Source organism: Taudactylus pleione, unplaced genomic scaffold, assembly GCF_031769625.1.
Source record: "Taudactylus pleione unplaced genomic scaffold, aTauple2 ptg000179l, whole genome shotgun sequence".
NCBI lineage: Eukaryota > Metazoa > Chordata > Amphibia > Anura > Myobatrachidae > Taudactylus > Taudactylus pleione.
In genome coordinates, this window is record NW_028284581.1 from 7,287,323 (window position 1) to 7,306,639 (window position 19,317).

Here is a 19,317-nt window from a genome sequence, read left to right on the forward strand (position 1 = left end):
GCTGCAGGGAGTCCGCATGTTGCCGTATTTGGACGACCTGTTATTGGTGGCAGGATCTCCATAGCTCCTGTTACGCCACTTGGACCTGACCATTGCACTGCTGCAACGGCACGGCTGGCTAATCAACTGGCAGAAGTCCACTCTAATCCCGTCTCGGAGGATTCTGCATCTTGGAGCCTTATTGGACTCGGGACAGCAAAGGATCTTCGTGACGGAGGACAAGATCTCTGCTTTACAGTCAAGGGTGCGCAGTTGCCTGCACAGCCGCCGGGTGTCCTTACACTCGGCGATGAGGTTACTGGGCTCCATGGTGTCGGTGTTCGACATGGTGGAATACGCCCAGTTTCACTCCAGACCTCTGCAGCACCTGATCCTGTCCAAGTGGAACGGGCTGACTCAGTCTCTGAAGTCCCAGACGATTGTGCTCACCCAGGAGGTTCGCCTGTCCCTTACGTGGTGGTTACAGACGACCCACCTCAACAAGGGACGTCCGTTCTGGGTTCCAAATTGGGTCCTGTTGACAACGGACGCCAGTCTTCGGGGCTGGGGAGCAGTTTCGGGTCCACACTTGTTCCAGGGCAGGTGGACGCCGACAGAAGCGGAGCTTCCAATAAATATCTTGGAACTCCGTGCGGTCTTCAATGCTCTCCAGCAGGCACAGCGGTTTCTCCAGGGTCGCCCGGTGCAGGTCCAGTCGGACAACGCTACCACCGTGGCCTACATAAACAGGCAAGGAGGAACTCGCAGTCGGGCGGCTCTCGTAGAGGTCTCTCGGATCCTGGTTTGGGCGGAGCGCAATCTTCCGGCCATATCAGCGGTCTTCATCCCGGGAGTGCTCAATTGGGAGGCGGACTTTCTAAGTCGCCAGGACGTTCATCCGGGGGAATGGTCCCTGCACCCGGACGTTTTTCAACTACTGGTGGACAGGTGGGGTCTTCCAGAAATCGACCTCATGGCGTCCCGGCACAACAACAAGTGTACGGGTCTCGCACAAGAGACGAAGGGGCGTCTCTGGTGGATGCTCTGTCCGTCCGGTGGACGTTCCGGTTCGCATACCTGTTCCCTCCGGTCTCCCTTCTTCCACGGGTAATCCGGAAATTCAAACAGGAAGGAGGGACGCTCCTGTTGATAGCTCCCGCGTGGCCCAGACGGCACTGGTTCTCAGACCTTCAGGGTCTGTCCGTGGACATTCCTCTGCGGTTGCCGCTACGACCGGACCTTCTGTCTCAGGGTCCTTGCCTTCACCCGGACCTGACTCGGCTGTCTTTGACGGCGTGGCTGTTGAGACGGCCATGCTGAGGTCCCGGGGGTTTTCCAGCTCTGTGGTGCGTACCATGTTACGAGCTCGGAAACCGTCTTCCGCGAGGATATACCATCGCATGTGGCATACGTTCTTCCAGTGGTGTCGACCGAGAGGTTATGCACCGCGGGAGTTTCGTCTGTCTCGGATTCTCGCCTTCCTGCAAGCGGGACTAGATCATGGGCTTCGCCTTGCTTCTTTGAAGGTACAGGTTTCGGCCCTATCTGTCTGGTTTCACCGTAGGATTGCTACAATCCCGGATGTGCGCACCTTTATGCAGGGTGTTCTCCGCATTCAGCCGCCCTTTGTTCCACCTGTGGCGCCTTGGGATTTGGCTGTGGTCCGGAGGGCTCTCCAAGGACCGCCGTTTGAACCACTGGGCTCAGTGGATCTTAAATGGCTAACAGCTAAGACTGTTTTCCTTCTGGCCATTGCTTCGGCCAGACGTGTTTCTGAGTTAGGGGCTCTTTCTTGTAGACCCCCTTTCTTGGTTTTTTATGGGAACAGGGCAGTGCTCCGCACTCGGCCCGAGTTTCTTCCCAAAGTTGTTTCCCAGTTTCATGTTAACAAGGAAATAGTTGTTCCGGCCTTTAACTCACCGGGTCTTTCCGTGGGTGAGGCCTCTTTGGATGTTGTGCGGGCCTTAAGGACTTATGTTGACCGCACTTCTTCGTTTAGGAAGTCGGACGCTTTGTTTGTCCTCTATGGCTTCCGTAAAAAGGGTTGGCCTGCTTCAAAGCAAACTTTGGCAGCCTGGATCCGTATGGCTATTTCTGAAGCTTATCTTCATGAAGGCCTACCGGTCCCTCCTTCTCTGAAGGCTCATTCCACTAGGTCTGTGGGTCCTTCGTGGGCAGCTCGACGTGGTGCCTCGGCAGTTCAGATCTGCAAGGCTGCTACGTGGTCTTCTGTCCATACCTTCGTGAGGTATTACAGGTTTGACACCTTCGCCTCTCAGGATGCTTCCTTCGGGCGGCGGATTCTCCTTTCTGCACAGGAGCGTCCCCACCCTTAAAGGATACTGCTTTGGGACATCCCCAAGGTATCCTGTGGATACCCTATGGACCCTGAAGTAGAAAATATGAGATATGGTAAGAACTTACCCTTGTTATCTCTATTTCTACGAAGTCCATAGGGTTCCACAGGACTCCCGCCCTGTCGCACCTGTGCTGCAGATGGGCTTTGCTCTGGTCACCGGTTTTCCGTCTCCCTCTGGTGAGAATGTGATTCTTGTATGTGTCCAGATCTTTGTTCTCTCTCTTCCTTCTCCTCCTTCGGCCTATGGCTTGGTAACTAACTGAGGTGCCTTGGCCCGGGGGCGGGGTATAGGAGGGGGACCTAGTGCATCCTGGGAGGCTGAAAGCTTAACTCTTTGGTGCCCTGCGACTGACGTCACACCTATACCCCAAGGTATCCTGTGGAACCCTATGGACTTCGTAGAAATAGAGATAACAAGGGTAAGTTCTTACCATATCTCATATTTTCTCAGAGCAATAACAGAGCTTTTATTATGCATTATTTTAGAAACTTTAATTAAGGATTTGTGGGTTGTTTATTATTATTATTACACTATTTTTGACACATTTACAAAAAAATATGCAATGTTTCAATGTGTCAGAATGGTTTTGTTGTGCAGACTCCACTGAATATTATGAAGTCTTATGCTGAGTTACCACTATATCATTCGTACAGCCAGAAGATGATATATTGTAAGTGTGTCGGCTCGTGTTATATCTGTGAACAACATTGTTCACATACTGTATATATTGTGTTGGCCGTACAGCATCTGACGGCAAATGTAAATGCCCGCTTAGTTGTGATGTCTCGCCAGACATATAGAGCGGACTGATTGGTAAGTGTGTATGCTTACCAAATGAGTTGCTCAGTCTGTGGGATGGTCACTTTGGTATGCACCCTACATTAGATTTCTGAGATTTTGCCCTCTTTTGCTCCATGTTGAAGTTTAGTTTTTCCCTTACGTGTATTCCCTTACATGTGGTTCTATAGATTTCTCTTGACCAGAACTTAATATTCTTGCTCATTATATTTTAGTTTAGTGTAACTGGTTCCGTTCTTTAGTTAATAGGCAAATTATGGCAGCTAACCAAGAGAAGTATAGATTAGGCCTCCTTGCTTTTTGAAGACTGCTTCCTTATAGTATACCTCTGCTTGATGTAAAATTGATGTAGTACAAATGGTTTCCTTGCTGATTACTAAAATAAAGTAAATATAAAAAGAGTACATTGAAACATATAAGACATAGAGGGGTATTCAATATGAAATGTTAACTTCACTGTCGAAGTTAACTTTTCATATTGGAACTTTTACCTGCGTTAAAGTATCGGGCGCGCCCCCGCTTGCTTATCCCCGTATTAAATATAAAATTAACGAAAACGGGAGCCTCCGAAGTTGGATTTGCGTAAAGTTACGAATTTTACCTTAAAAAAATTGTAAGACCCCCTAAAGTTGTAAAAACATGGGGGATCACTATGGGTACCCCCGTTTTAGCCTTTAAATGAAAGTCGGGGATTTAAATAGCCGCAGCAGGTGTTTTTTCCCGACATTGAAGAAGTGATGCAGAAGAGCACTTAGAGGTTTTTTTTTTTCGTTTTTTTAAGTGGTCCCATCAAATTTGGGGTACATGAAAATGAGTACTAGCTTATTTTAGTGTCCCTAAAGTAAGTTTTTAAAAATTCTGCATTTGTGCACCTGCTGCTATAAATCTATTCTAGAAAACATCTGCCGCATACTTGCAGAATAGCCCTGAACCTATTTCCCTATTGTTAAAAAAATTTTCCCATTTTTTTTTTCACCCCAATTTTTAAATACATTTTTTGGTGTGTCCCTATTTTTTTTTTAAACTTTTTTTGACACAGTTCTTTTTTAAATGTCATTCCCAGGGGTGCAGGCAATTTTTTTTAAGCCTGCACCCCTAAACCCCAATTCTGCACTTTTTTTCGACACCTATTCAATGGTGATAAGTTATCACCGTTTTTTATCAAAGACTTTTCAAAACTGCGTTAAGTCTTCGAAATTGAATACGGTGTAAAACTAAAACCTGCGATAATGACGTCATAAGTGATGTTATCGCTCCCATATTGAATACCCCTAATATTGTTTCCATCCATCCAGTATTGTGTAACAAAGTTGCCAACAATTCCTATGTGGAAATTTGCAGGTTTCAAAGATTTAGCAGTGGACTTTTTGTACCTGGCAATGTCATCTACTCTTATTCCATGGATTTTAAAAGTTAATATTTATACAGTTGGAGTATATTAATGCAGACAATGAAATCATTATCAAATTCAGTATCATATGACACATAACTTCCAACCTTTATATCACTGGAGTGGGACAAGTTAGAAGTGGTCTTTATCATGAATCATGGGGGAGTGTCCAACACTTTTAACATGCTGGGCTGCCCTGTTCCCATCCATTTTAATGCAGCACCCTGAGTTATTATTATTATTTTATTATCCTTTATTTATATGGCGTCACAAGTGTTCCGCAGCGCCTTACATAGTACATAGAACTAATAGGTGAACAAGAAACAAGTAACTTACAGTACATTACAGTGCAGGACAAGGACATGACTTATATACATTGCTGAAATAGTGATTAAAGCACTCACAATAAGCAGCAGGGAGTTGGCAGTCCCGTGTTAGGTGCCCTAATGGGGAGTAGAGAGTAGAAGAAAATGTAAAGAGAAGCACATGAGGGAAGAGGTCCCTGCTCATGAGAGCTTACATTCTAAGGGGAGGGGCAGACAGACAGGCGTGACACAGAAGGGGGAAGATAGGAAGGAAAGAGCATGAGGTGGGTTAGGATGAGTGCTGAAAGGCCTTGATGAAGTAGTGGGTCTTGAGAGCCCGCTTGAAGATTTGTAGAGAGGTGGAGAGTCTGATAGGGAGAGGGAGAGCATTCCAAAGGTAGGGAGCAGCACGGGCAAAATCTCGGATGCTGGAGTGGGAGGAAGTAATCAGTTGGCAAGAGAGGCGGCATGCATTAGCTGAGCGAAGTGGACGGGCGGGAGTGTGAAGGGAGAGAAGGTCAGAAATGTATGCGGGAGAGGATTTGGTGAGTTGCCCTTTTCCCGTCTTTTTTAATGGCAGGAATGAGCGGACCCATTCACTGCTGTTTTGATATACTCTGCTGCCTCTGTGATGCAAAACTGATTAGGAAGGTGGGACCGTTTGTGAATGACAACGGGTGGGGAGGGGTCTGATGGTTGACTCAAATGCTGGCATTTTGTGACTGTTTTTGGGGCATATCTCTTGGATTTACAAGGAAGCCAGTAGGCTTCTCAATAAAAATCCTGGTGTCTGCTATATTTGCATATTTTCATACAGCCACTGCATACAAATTTGTAGTACCATTAGCGTACATCTGTGAATTACTCCCAGAGCCCTTGAATTTGGACTGTCCTTTCAAAGTCAGTACAGTTGAAAGGGGGGCATTATAGGGCTTGTAGTAACCTGAAAATGATCAATCAGGATTGACTTAGATATAATGTGTCCCTGAAAATTATTTAAAAAAGGTTTGCAATTAGGATAATGGTCATGTTAAAAATTCAACTTCATTATATGATAGATTGCTTGAATCACAGAAGATATTTCCCAGGAATGTCCAAGAGCTTCCCGAATTTTAGTGAGTCCATTTGGGAGATTTGACTACCCTCCTAGATCCTGTTTTTCTTTATTGTAAAGTGGACGTCATCACACAGTGGGCTGATGCTACTTGTATAGCATGTCCCCACCTTCCCACTGCCCAGTGAGGTGTATGTCTCAGCCCAGGAAGGTAGATCAAAGAATCAAACACTATTTTAGGGGCAAAATGGTAGAACAATAGCAGCCCTATGACTCTCTGGTCAATCTACCAAGTACTAACCAAAGGGTAAGCAGTACAATAACAAAGGGATAGTCTGCTGGGCACTTTTACAAAACAATCTTGTTGGTCTAAAGTTCTTCAATTTTTATAAAACCTTTTCATAAAATATAAACAGAAGACAGTATGCATAGTGTAATACAGTTGAACGTAAAGGGTAGGGTACCCTAATTGAGATTGTACTATAAAATAAATTGATTGGAACTCTTGTTGTTGTCTTCCGCCGGGAGAACCCTTACTTTATTTTATTGTGCTTATTTAAAGTTTTCTTAAAGCAGGTATATAGTCAATTCTCTCCCTGGTAGATCTCTGCTGACTCCTGTTCTGGGTTGTCCTAAGTTCACCATATAGAATATGTAATCTTACAAAATGGACAAAAATTATGTAAAAGCCCTAAAGAGGAAATGTATTAATTGAACAATAGAAAACAATTACCATATTCTTATGGCTCAAAATCACATAATAAAAAGGAACAAGATTGGTCCATACCAGAGATAAGTTATAAACAGTTGTGATATATAAATATCATAGAGATCCATATTCTTTTAGATGTCACCAACAGTCTGATAAAATTGTTCCTCTTGGTTGTCCACTTGTCTTCAACAATTAGTTCACCGCCACAAAATGGACATATTTCAATCCTGTAGTATCTTTGTCAAGTTGAGTTTAAAGGCACCACTATTCCACAGGCCACTGTAGTTTTACAAAAACCTGAGTTTAGGACTAAGCAGCAGGCCTCTTCTCAGTTGTCTCTCACAGGACCTCAGTATGGTACAACTTTGTCCGGTCCCCCCGCTGGTAGTAAATATCACTGAAAAAACATAAGTCATAGAAAAATTTAATTATGAGCTATATACGGCTGCACACATGTGGTAGGCAACCCTCACTCATTTTCCTGCACACCTCTATGGCCCGCGAGGACAAATCAGTGAATATATTGGTCACCTTCCCATCTGGCATTCTGTGTACATCAGACAGAGTTGAATTTATTTTTCGACTAGTTGGGTATTCTTCATTATGAAAGTATTTTCCATGTTATCTTTAATTTTCATACAGATGCATATGTTATTCTGTCTTTTCATATATGTATTGAGACTAGAAGGAATATATTTTGTATTGTGTAATAGTCTTAGCATACACTGTGTGCAATGGGCTTGTTTCAATGCCATATGCTGTTCATGAGCAGTAAGTGTAAATCTTCACGTGGAACACAGTAATCATTTGCCTTATTGTTACAGCACGATGGTGATCGCAAAATTAACTTAATAACCCATCACTGCCCAGGGGATAAGCGTCTTTCTTTACAATGGACAATCCAGAGTGGTTGAATAATAGCTCTGCCAAGCACTGAATTAAAAAAGAGCAGCTGTATGATAAATAATAAAAAAAAAACCTCTCTCATTATCTCCTTGTTTTATCCACAGAGGGTGTCTGTGAGATCTGGCTGACCAGTGAAGACACAGGAGCTTATGGCAGAGATATTGGCACAGATCTACCAACCCTTCTTTGGAAGCTGGTTGATGTCATCCCTGAGGGCGCAATGCTGAGACTTGGCATGACCAACCCCCCTTATATTTTAGAGCATTTGGAGGTAAGAACATGAAGATACATAAACTATTTCCATAGGTCTGAAATTACTAGTGTTTGTAGTTGAAGATGGTGGTGGAAGCACCAACATGCAGTGTATTTAATACAGATGACCTAACTTGTGATTTTTCTTCTGTACTCAAAATTTGCTGAAACGTCACACTTAAGGTGCATAAACACGTAATGCTTTTGTAACCAACGATTTTCTGTCAGATTTTCTTTCAGATTTTCCCTTGAAAAATTTAACGATTTTTTTGAACGTTGAACGAATAATGTTCCTTCCCTTAATGAAAATTGTAATTTTGGACAGTCTGAAATGGACGATGAACGATGACTACAAACGGGAGTGCGCATTTGTGATTATCGTTCATCGTTATAACTCATAAACTGAACGATTTTTTTGAAGGATAACGACATCGTTATCGACAAATTGTTCAAAAAATCTTATGTGTGTATGCACCTTTAGTGCTGAGCATCATCTGATAGCCCTGACAATCTCAACAATATATTTTATGTAATACTTGTTATATACAGTGCAAGATTAATGTCCACATGTGCCTGGAGCTGGAATTTATGGTGGGCCTATTGTGTGCCGTTGCAGGGGGTATGACAAGTGCTGCAGCAGTGTGACTGGTGATGTGGGGTCGTGACCAGTGTGGTGTGGGCGTGGTTTGCATAGGGGTGTGGCCTTTGTGTTTGGTTCCATGGAGGCAATAGCTGGTGCCTAACTTCAACCTTGTGAAAGGATGTAAACTATATTGTCTGCAGTTTTTTGCTCAGTGTGTACTTTTATTTTCTTCAACAGGATAGGGAGGTCGGGAATGAGATAGTATGTGCAGCTACTGGCTATCAGGGTGCTTGGAACAGCACTCTGCAGCCAGTATCACTACTGCAGTGCTGCCCAGACAGACACCCTGCAGTCTGTGCAGCATCCTCTTAGGACGCTCCGGGCAGTGCTGCACTTCCAGGTGCTAGTGGGCCCAGTCTCTAGGTGCGATGGCATGGCGTCATACCCTTAGGGGGCAGGGCGGGCACAGGGCGCTCCGGAGCCAGCACTGCTACGTTGATGACTATGTGTATGTTTAGGCAGCCGGCATTCCTGTGCAAAGTATAGTGCTATGGCATTTGGTGCCCTCCTAATTACCTTGGCGTGTGAAGGTCTCTGACCATGTAGCAGTCGAATACGACTTGTTTAACACACTAAAATCCATTTAAGTTATCAACGTTTCAGTATACATCCTTTCAGCAATCCTAACGAAAGAATGAATATAAGTTCTGAAACGTTGACAACTTAAATGGATTTTAGTGTGTTTTATACAAACCGTCGACAGTGCTGCCTATTCAACTGATATATATATATATATATATATAAGTAACAAAAGCCCGGCACTCAGATTCCAACAAAAATAGGTGCCCTCCGCAAGGGTATAGATAGATAATGTCATAGAAGGCGGCGGCACTCAGCAAAAACAAGCACAATAAGGCAGGGTCAAAAAACCTCTGTATTCACTTCTTCAACGTTTCAATCAACGAAGATTTTCATCAGGAAGTACAGGATATACATAAAACACTTACTTATATACACGGGAACCACCACGAGTGCAACTGATCGCGTCCAACAGGAACACCATCTGACGTCATCGCTACGCATTGTGCAGCGGGCGCGACGCCTGACGTGTCCATCACTAAGGAGACACGAGTAAACATACTGAGTGCCACGAACCTACACCATCACAAATAAAACACACATACAGGACTGAGAAATGCATAAGAATACATGGGGTGCGATAATGAATATCAAAGTAAAGAGCATAAGCAAAATAAGCTATGAAAAAAGGACAAAGGTATGCAATGAAAATAGAGATAGCAGGCTGAATGGGAGCATAAGAGGACAAGACAAGTCCTAATCAAAGGCCCAATTAATTAAAGCATGTTAATGACAACGTTTCATTAAGCCCGTTAGGCTGTAGAGTATTGAGGCGGTGTATCCACCTAGCCTCAATCTGCAACAGTCGCTTGGCTCTGTCACCCCCCCCTCTCACTCATGGGGACGTGATCAATCATCTTGTAGTGTAAGGTCGACAGACTATGTCGATAATTTTTGAAATGCCGAGCCACTGGCTGATCGGTATCACCACCATTTAGGGCTTGACGTATGGCCGATCTATGTAATGCCATCCTCTCCCGCAGTTGACGGGTCGTTTTGCCAATATATAGAAGGCCGCAGGGACACCTGATAAAATATACGACATATTGGCTGGTACAGGTAAGGACGAAGTTAATCTTATAACGGTAACCAGTATGTGGATGTACGAAACTGTCACCAGTCTCCAGAAAGCTACAAGTGGTACAACCTAGGCATTTGTAATTGCCAGGTTTTTTAGTCATAGAGTGTGATTTACTAGGGTTCCCAAAGTTGGTGATGTCATTATGCACCAACCAGTCTCGGATATTCTTACCCCGTTTGTAACAGGGTAATAAGGTAGTATTGTGTAATGCAGGTAAATTGGTATCTGTGCTGATTAATGGCCAATATTTTTTGGCAGTTTTAGTGATGAATCCTCTACTGGTACTGAAACTGTTAACCCAAACCAGTTTGCCATCTACATTATTAGTGTTCCTTTGAGATTCTGTCACCATTTTCGGAGCCAATAAGGCTTTTTGTCTAGCAAGTTTAAGAGTATTGGATGAATACCCTCTACGGCAAAAGCTTTCTGTCATTTTGTCCATCTGTACTGTTTCATCAGCAGGATCGCTGCAAATTCTATGAATTCTCAAATATTGAGAATAAGGTAATCCCTTGATAAGACTATTGGGGTGATGACTAGTGGCATTATTGCGATCTGTGGGTTTCCTATAGATGGACGTACTGAGTTTGCCTTTCGATAAAGTGATCAATACATCTAGAAAATGAATACTTTCAGCACTGATATCATAGGTGAACTTAATGTCTGGATCAAGATCATTAACCTCACTCATCATTTGTAGGAATTCATCCCTACTACCCAACCAGATAACAAATACATCATCTATGTAGCGCGTGAAGAACCTAATTTTGTCGGCATAGGCTCTGTTACTAAAGAATAAGTCTTGTTCCACGCGATACATGAATGCATTGGCGTAAGCTGGGGCCGCACAAGAACCCATAGCGCAGCCCAAGGTTTGCAGATAGTATGACCCATCGAATAAAAAATAGTTTCTGGTAAGCGTAAGAGACAGGAGATGAAGAAAAAAAGATAAATCGGGACCATTAAATTTTAAATTATTGCATAACAGTTGTTCAACAGCTAGAAGCCCCCTATTGTTAGGGATACTAGTGTATAGACTGACTATATCGATGGTACATAGGAAACAGGCATCAGGTAAATCGATAAGATCACGCAACTTGTACAAGAATGTAGAAGTGTCCTTCAAATAAGTATCTTCAGCTTGAATAACTGGCTGTAGGTAAAAGTCAATAAACCTGGATACTTCATAGTACAGTGAGTCCCTGGCCGCTATAATGGGCCTTCCCGGCGGATTGAGCGGATCTTTATGTAGTTTGGGCAAAATATAGAAAATCGGGACTTTCGGATGGCAAGTGAGTAGTGAATCCATGGTAGATTTTGTGATTAGTTGATCCTCAACAGCGGACTGTAAGATTAATGTGAGTTCATCCTGGTACAGTTTGGTAGGGTTAGATGATAATTTACAATAGACCCTGGTATCTGATAATTGCCGTAAAGCCTCAGTCCGATATGCGGAGATATCCTGTATCACAATACCGCCCCCTTTATCTGCAGGGCGGATTGTGATACTAGTATCGGTGCTCAAGCTTTTTAAAGCTTTAAGTTCCTTATTAGACAGATTGGAATGTGCACGACGTTGCAAGCCACAATAATTGATACTATTCTCTACCATATTGGTAAAGCTCCTAATCGAGTTGTTCTGAGAGACAGGTTCAAACGTTGATTTGGATTTACTAGGTAAAAATTCGGTATGTCTATCAGGCCTCTCCAAAGTCTCACTGAAGTACTCCTTCAACCTTAATTGACGATTGAGTCTATGTAGATCAGTTTTACTGTTCAATTGGTTATATTGTACTGTAGGTACAAAACTAAGTCCTTTACATAGTACTGTATATTCATCGGCAGTGAGAGCTCTTGTGGATAGATTATAGACTATCTCCTTTTCTTGGGTGCTTGTTTTGCCTTGCCTCTTGCATTGGCCACCTCGCCTGGTGAATAACCTGGCTGTAAGTCCTTTTTTGCTCTCGTAGTAACCCCTAAAGGGGGTCTGCGCAATGCTGTGTTGCCACTGGTGCCAGCACATTCTGGATCGCTGGAGGGACCACCGCTAGAGGTATCAGTTTCTAAGGGAAACTTTTTATACCTATTGTAATATCCAGTTATAAATGGTCTTCTGCCTGTTACTGGATTGTTAGCCCAGGAATAAACCTTCTTCTCTTTGTAGTCCCTGTTAACGAGGACTAATTTATTTTGTTTAAACTTGACAAGGTCTTTTTTATATTTGTCGACCTGTGTTTGGAGTTTAGCAATCCAATCTGTCGTAGTATCCTCGGTCAATTTATTCAAGTGCTCACTTTCAAAAGTTTTAATTTTGTCTTTGATGATATTGAGTTCTCTACTAGATTCTTCAACGACTAATAAGATGAGGTCGAAAGAGGCTTTGTTAAGAATAGCTGCCCACTTACGGCAGAATTCTGGATTAAGCCTCCCTATCGTAGGTGTATTACGAATCCGGAAACCTCTTGGGATTTTTTTGGTTCTGAAGTAATCACTCAAAGTGACACCATGCAAAAAATAATCAGTCTCTTTTCTTTTTAATCTATACAGTTGGGTGTAATAAAACTCTGTAGATTCAGCACCTGCAGTAGTAGATAAGTTGTCTTTAAACAAAATGCTCTCCGCATCCGTATCCGAAAATGCAAACACATCACCCACAGGTAAATCAATGCAGCTCAGCCCCGGTTGTTCTAAAGGGTCCACTTGTAGAGACATAATCTGAATCAATGGACCAACAGAAGATCAGCAACACCAATGGAAAATCGACAAAGAAAACGGTATGGTGCCCTAGCATAGAGAATGGTATCACCACCTCAAACAAATGTAAAGTAACAAAAGCCCGGCACTCAGATTCCAACAAAAATAGGTGCCCTCCGCAAGGGTATAGATAGATAATGTCATAGAAGGCGGCGGCACTCAGCAAAAACAAGCACAATAAGGCAGGGTCAAAAAAACTCTGCTTTAATTAATTGGGCCTTTGATTAGGACTTGTCTTGTCCTCTTATGCTCCCATTCAGCCTGCTATCTCTATTTTCATTGCATACCTTTGTCCTTTTTTCATAGCTTATTTTGCTTATGCTCTTTACTTTGATATTCATTATCGCACCCCATGTATTCTTATGCATTTCTCAGTCCTGTATGTGTGTTTTATTTGTGATGGTGTAGGTTCGTGGCACTCAGTATGTTTACTCGTGTCTCCTTAGTGATGGACACGTCAGGCGTCGCGCCCGCTGCACAGTGCGTAGCGATGACGTCAGATGGTGTTCCTGTTGGACGCGATCAGTTGCACTCGTGGTGGTTCCCGTGTATATAAGTAAGTGTTTTATGTATATCCTGTACTTCCTGATGAAAATCTTCGTTGATTGAAACGTTGAAGAAGTGAATACAGAGGTTTTTTGACCCTGCCTTATTGTGCTTGTTTTTGCTGAGTGCCGCCGCCTTCTATGACATTATCTATATATATATATATATATATATATATATATATATATATACACACACTCTGGTAAATTTGGAGGGTACAGGGGCTTGAGGCACACTGAAGAGAACTGAAGCAGGTGTGGTGTGATATGCTAACATGAAAAATGTTGATATATATATATATACGCACACGCTGCTGTACCCACCTAATTTATGTGTATATATATATATTTATATATATATATATATATATATAACATGTGTGAGCAATACAAACAAGCAGTGGTGCTCTCTCTCTCTCATGTAATACTGCAATGTGAATCCTGCTCGGCTTTGTTAATACAATATAGTCAAGTGAATAGAAACATCACAGACCTATATATATATATATATATATGTGTGTGTGTGTCAGCTCTGCATGTCAGCTAGAGATCACATTACTCATCAGTGGTCTATGAACGATCCCCTGGTTGAACTACATTGTTATTACCACCAACCGAGCTCTGATCAAAATAAATTCTGTTTCATATGAATAGCCTATTATGGCTTGCTATACCCCTGATGAAGTCCTATGGACGAAACGTGTAGGGTAATTTTATATTGAACCGCTATATTGGTCTACCAACAACCAAGAACCTTTACCCCAATTATAGGGTTAGACAAAGGATTAGTGTTGCCAATATACCATTGGTGATGTTCTATTATTAATTGAAATAGGACCTGACTGTATAAAGACCTACCATCTACTCATTGAAGATACCATCTCCTCCATTTCACTACCCCAAAGGGAGAACTCCAAAGTGTGGAGATAAATTATATATAAAAGAAGTACCAGTATTGGACTGTTTAAGGATTACAAATCTCAATTTTTTCATCTGTGGCACCTTCTGAACATTTTTTTTGTATGTGTGAGTATATATGTATATACAGTCGGGTGCATAAATATTGGGACATTGACAGAATTTTCAGATTTCGGCCTTTATTCACCACCACAATGGCTTTGAAATGAAACAGACAAGATGTGCTTTAACTGCAGACTTTCAGATTTAATTTGAGGGTAATTACATCCAAATCAGGTGAACGGTTGAGGAATTATAACAGTTTCTATATGTGCCTCCCACTTTTTAAGGGGCCAAAAGTAATGGGACTATCAACTCAAAAGCTATTTCATGGACAGGTGTGGACTATTCCCTCGTTATTTCATTATCAATTAAGCAGGTAAAAGGTCTGGAGTTGAATCTAGGTGTGACATTTGCATTTGGAATCAGTTGCTGTCGACTCTCAATATGAGATCCAAAGAGCTGTCACTATCAGTGAAGCAAGTCATCATTAGACTGAAAAATCAAAACAAACCCATCAGAGAGATAGCAAAAACATTAGGTGTGGCCAAATCAACTGTTTGTAACATTTTTAAAAAGAAAGAACGCACTGGAGAGCTCAGCAACACCAAAAGACCCGGAAGACCACGGAAAACAACTGTGGTGGATGACAGAAGAATTATTTCCCTGGTGAAGAAAAGCCCCTTCACAACAGTTGGCCAAATCAAGAACACTCTCCAGGAGGTAGGTGTATATGTGTCAAAGTCAACAATCAAGAGAAGACTTCACAAGAGTGAATATAGAGGGTTCACCACAAGATGTAAACCATTGGTGAGCCACAAAAACAGGAAGACCAGATTAGAGTTTGCCAAACAACATCTAAAAAAGCCATTACAGTTCTGTAACAACATCCTATGGACAGATGAGACAAAGCTCAACTTGTACCAGAGTGATGGGAAGAGAAGGAAAGGAACTGCTCATGATCCAAAACATACCACCCCATCAGTGAAGCATGGTGGTGGTAGTGTCATGGCGTGGGCATGTATGGCTGCCAATGGAACTGGTTCCCTTGTATTTATTGATGATGTGACTGACAAAAGCAGCAGAATGAATTCTGAAGTGTTTCGGGCAATATCATATGCTCATATTCAGTCAAATGCTTCAGAACTCATTGGACGGCGCTTCACAGTGCAGATGGACAATGACGGGAAGCATACTGCAAAAGCAGCCAAAGAGTATTTTAAGGCTAAAAAGTGGAATGTTATGCAATGGCCAAGTCAATCCCCTGACCTGAATCCGATTGAGCATGCATTTCACGTGCTGAAGGGAAAATGCCCAAAGAACAAGCAGGAACTGAAGACAATTGCAGTAGAGACCTGGCAGAGCATCACCAGAGATGAAACCCAGCGTCTGGTGATGTCTACGCGTTCCAGACTTCAGGCTGTAATTGCCTGCAAAGGATTTGCAACAAAGTATTAAAAAGTGAAAGTTAGATTTAGGATTGTTTAGTTTGTCCCATTACTTTTGGCCCCTTAAAAAGTGGGAGGCACATATAGAAACCATTGTAATTCCTACACCGTTCACCTGATTTGAATGTAATTACCCTCAAATTAAATCTGAAAGTCTGCAGTTAAGGCACATCTTGTTTTTCATTTCAAAGCCATTGTGGTGGTGAATAGAGGCCAAAATATGAAAATTCTGTCGATGTCCCAATATGTATGCACCTGACTGTATGTGTGTGTGTGTGTGTGTGTGTGTGTATATATGTATATATATATATGTATGTATATATATATATGTACACACACACACATACATACACATACTTACATACTCAGGGGCCAGACATTACACTGACCTGTGTAAAGTTAATCTGGACATGCTGGGCTGACTTCCCTCCTGAGCTAGACGACTGGTTGACACCGCATCGGAGAAGGATGTTACAAGGGGCGGAGCCTCTGTCTCATGGGGAAGGAGCTTCAGTGGTCCGGAGGTGGGCGGGGCTTCAGCCTACCCAGTCGGCCAGCCAAGAGGAGGGGTCAGAATGGGCTAACCTGCTTCTGGCGGCTGTGAGGTGAGTGGGCTGGGGTGTTCGTTGGCAATGACAGGAAATGTTTTTTTTTCCTGTCTGCACTGCAGTCAGTGTATCCTGTGGACCTATTTTCAATGGGAGGCCTGGAGCTGCAGCTCCACTCGCCCCATTGTTAATCCGGCCCTGGTTATATACACATTGTGGGTTTTTTCCCACAAAAAGTTCAGTTTAACCACTTGCCTGGCATGGCCGCATCTTTCCAACCACACCAGGCTGTGCTTTATCTGATCTGGTCGCAATATTTCGACCAGTCAGATAAACAGTGTGGGCAGCTGCAGGGAGAGAATCTCCCTGCAACTGCTGCTCTCAGAGGAACCTTCCGGTCCTTCTGCTTGTCTACACCCTCCACCAGTGTCTGCCGTACTGCCGATCACTGCTGATTGATCAGCACAACAGGACCCCCCACTTAGCGGCTGCAGAGATTAGCAGCCGCTTGGAAAAGGTATATTAACCCTCACCCCCTAAAGTGTACCTGGTGGCTGTAGCCGCTGTGAAATGGACAGTTGTGATGGTCACGATGTTTCTGATGTTCCAGATGCTCTGTTGGTAGTGTTCCGATGTTTGAAAAAAACTTATTTTTTTTTACAAATGTAAAAAAATATATATAACAAACAATACTTAGAGGGCACTATGAATATCCAGATGTAAATAGTCAATTTATAAAATAATGTCCAGTTTTAGTCCTTTTGGATAAACCTCTTTTTTTTATATAGGAATTGTTGTCCAAAATCGTCTTTTTAGATAGACCTCTTCACTTTAAAAACCTTCAAACATGGTTGATAGTAGATTCCATAGGCTTCCAATGATAATTTTTCTAAAAAAGACCCACTCACCGAAAAAACACCCATGAGATGGCCCAATGGCCTATCCATTGCGCCCTCTAAGTATTGTTTGTTGTATCTAATTTGTTAGGATCCCACTAACAAGGGTTCCATTTGAGGTGCAGCAATCTCTGTACATCACAGCGCAAGATAAGGGCATCATCTATTCATATATATATATATATATATATATATATATATCTATATAATTTTTTTATTTTTTTATTTTCTTTTAATAAAATAATTTTTGATAAGTTGAAATAGATGTTCTTCACCTCATTCACTCATAAAAAATAAATTCCGAGTGTTTCTTATGGAAAAAAAATTTGTAAGTGAAGTAAACAAAGTTTTAAGATTTTGAAATATACCCCAAAGTTGTTAAATGTGAACACATGCTGTATTGGAAGTTATGGGTTGAAATATATTGCTAAGCCAAGTCCGCTTTGGTATTTTGAGATGTGTATAATATTTGATCTAGTGGTGTGCACCGGCCACTTTTCGTGATTTGGATCTGGATTGGTTTTGCCAAAACCACCTTTCCGTGTTTTGGGTTCTGGGTTTTGTGTTTTGGATCTGTATTTTTTTTTTACAAAAAGCATAAAAACAGCTAAAATCACAGAATTTGTGGGGTTTTTTGCTCCTATGCTATTATTAACCTCAATAACCTTAATTTCCACTCATTTCCAGTCTATTCTGAACACCTCACCTCACAATAGTGTTTTTATGTCCAAAAGGTTGCACCAAGGTAGCTGGATGACTATGCTAAGCGACACGAGTGGGCAGCACAAACACGTGGCCCATCTAGGAGTGACACTGCAGTGGCAGACAGGATGGCAGTTTGAAAACAGTACATAATGCAAAGAAAAAAAAGAGGTGCAAGATGAAATTGTCCTTGGGCCCTCCCACCCACCCTTATGTTGTATAAACAGGACATGCACACTTTAACAAACCAATCATTTCAGCGCCAGAGTCTGCCACATGACTGTGGCTGAAATGATTAGTTCGTTTGGGCCCCCACAAAACAAGCTGGCAATTAATCTGTCCCTGCAGAAACTGGCTCTACGGAGGCAAGATGTCGTCCTCATCCTCCTCATCCACCGATTCCTCACCCTCTTCAGTGTTGTGTACATCCTCATCCTCACAGAGTATTAATTCGTCCCTGCTGGAATCCACCACCACAGGTCACTCTGTACGTTCTGGAGGCTGGTCTCCCTGGAAGAGTTGATAATTCATTTTTATGAACATCATCTTCTCCACATTTTGTGGAAGCAACCTCCTACGCCTTTCGCTGACAAGGTTCCCAGCTGCACTAAACACTCTTTCGGAGTACACACTGGAGGGGGGGCAACTCACGTAAAATAGAGCCAGTTTGTACAGGGTCCTCCAAATTGCCTCTTTTTCCTGCCAGTACAGGTACGGACTGTCTGACATGCCTACTTGGATGCTGTCACCGATGTAATCCTTTAACAGACAGACGCACGCTTGTCGCTGCTGCTTGAGGATGCAGGTGCAGCCCATACAATTCACAAAGACAGAAATAAAAAGAAGAATTTTTTATTTTTTGTGGAGCGCTCTTTGAGGGTTAAATCACCCTTTAACAGACAGACACGCTTATCGCTGATGCTTTGAGGATGCAGGTGCGGCTACAGCCCACACAATTCACAGACAGAAAAAAAAGAAGAATTTTTTATTTTTTTGGAGTGCGCTTTGGGGGTTACAGCACCCTTTAACGGACAAGGCATCTGGCCCTTTACTTATGACACAGGCTAACGCTTGGTGCGGCTCCTTTGTTGATGCACGTGCAGCCACAGTGCACACAATTCACAAACAGAAAATATTTTTTTATTTTGTTTGGAGTGCACTTTGGGGTTACAGCACCCATTAACGGTCAAGCCAGCCGGCCCTTTACCTATGACACAGGCGCACGATTGGCGCTACTTTTGTTGATAACCGTGCGGCCACAGTGCACACAATTCACAAACACAGAAAATAATTTTTATTTTGTTTGGAGTGCACTTTGGGGGTTACAGCACCCTTTAACGGTCAAGCCAGCCGGCCCATTACTTAGGACACAAGCGCACGCTTGGCGCTACTTTGTTGATGCACGTGT

At 42.6% G+C, this 19,317-nt stretch overlaps 1 protein-coding gene across 1 annotated transcript in view; it reads left to right on the forward strand.

Moving 5' to 3' along the window:
- The window catches only part of CDKAL1 (CDKAL1 threonylcarbamoyladenosine tRNA methylthiotransferase), a 1,097,522-nt gene that overhangs the window by 655,769 nt on the left and 422,436 nt on the right, over window positions 1–19,317 (forward strand). The window contains exon 10 of the mRNA XM_088475853.1: window positions 7,609–7,775. Coding sequence (XP_088331979.1) covers window positions 7,609–7,775 — 167 coding nt within the window. The remainder of the gene's footprint in view (window positions 1–7,608; window positions 7,776–19,317) is intronic.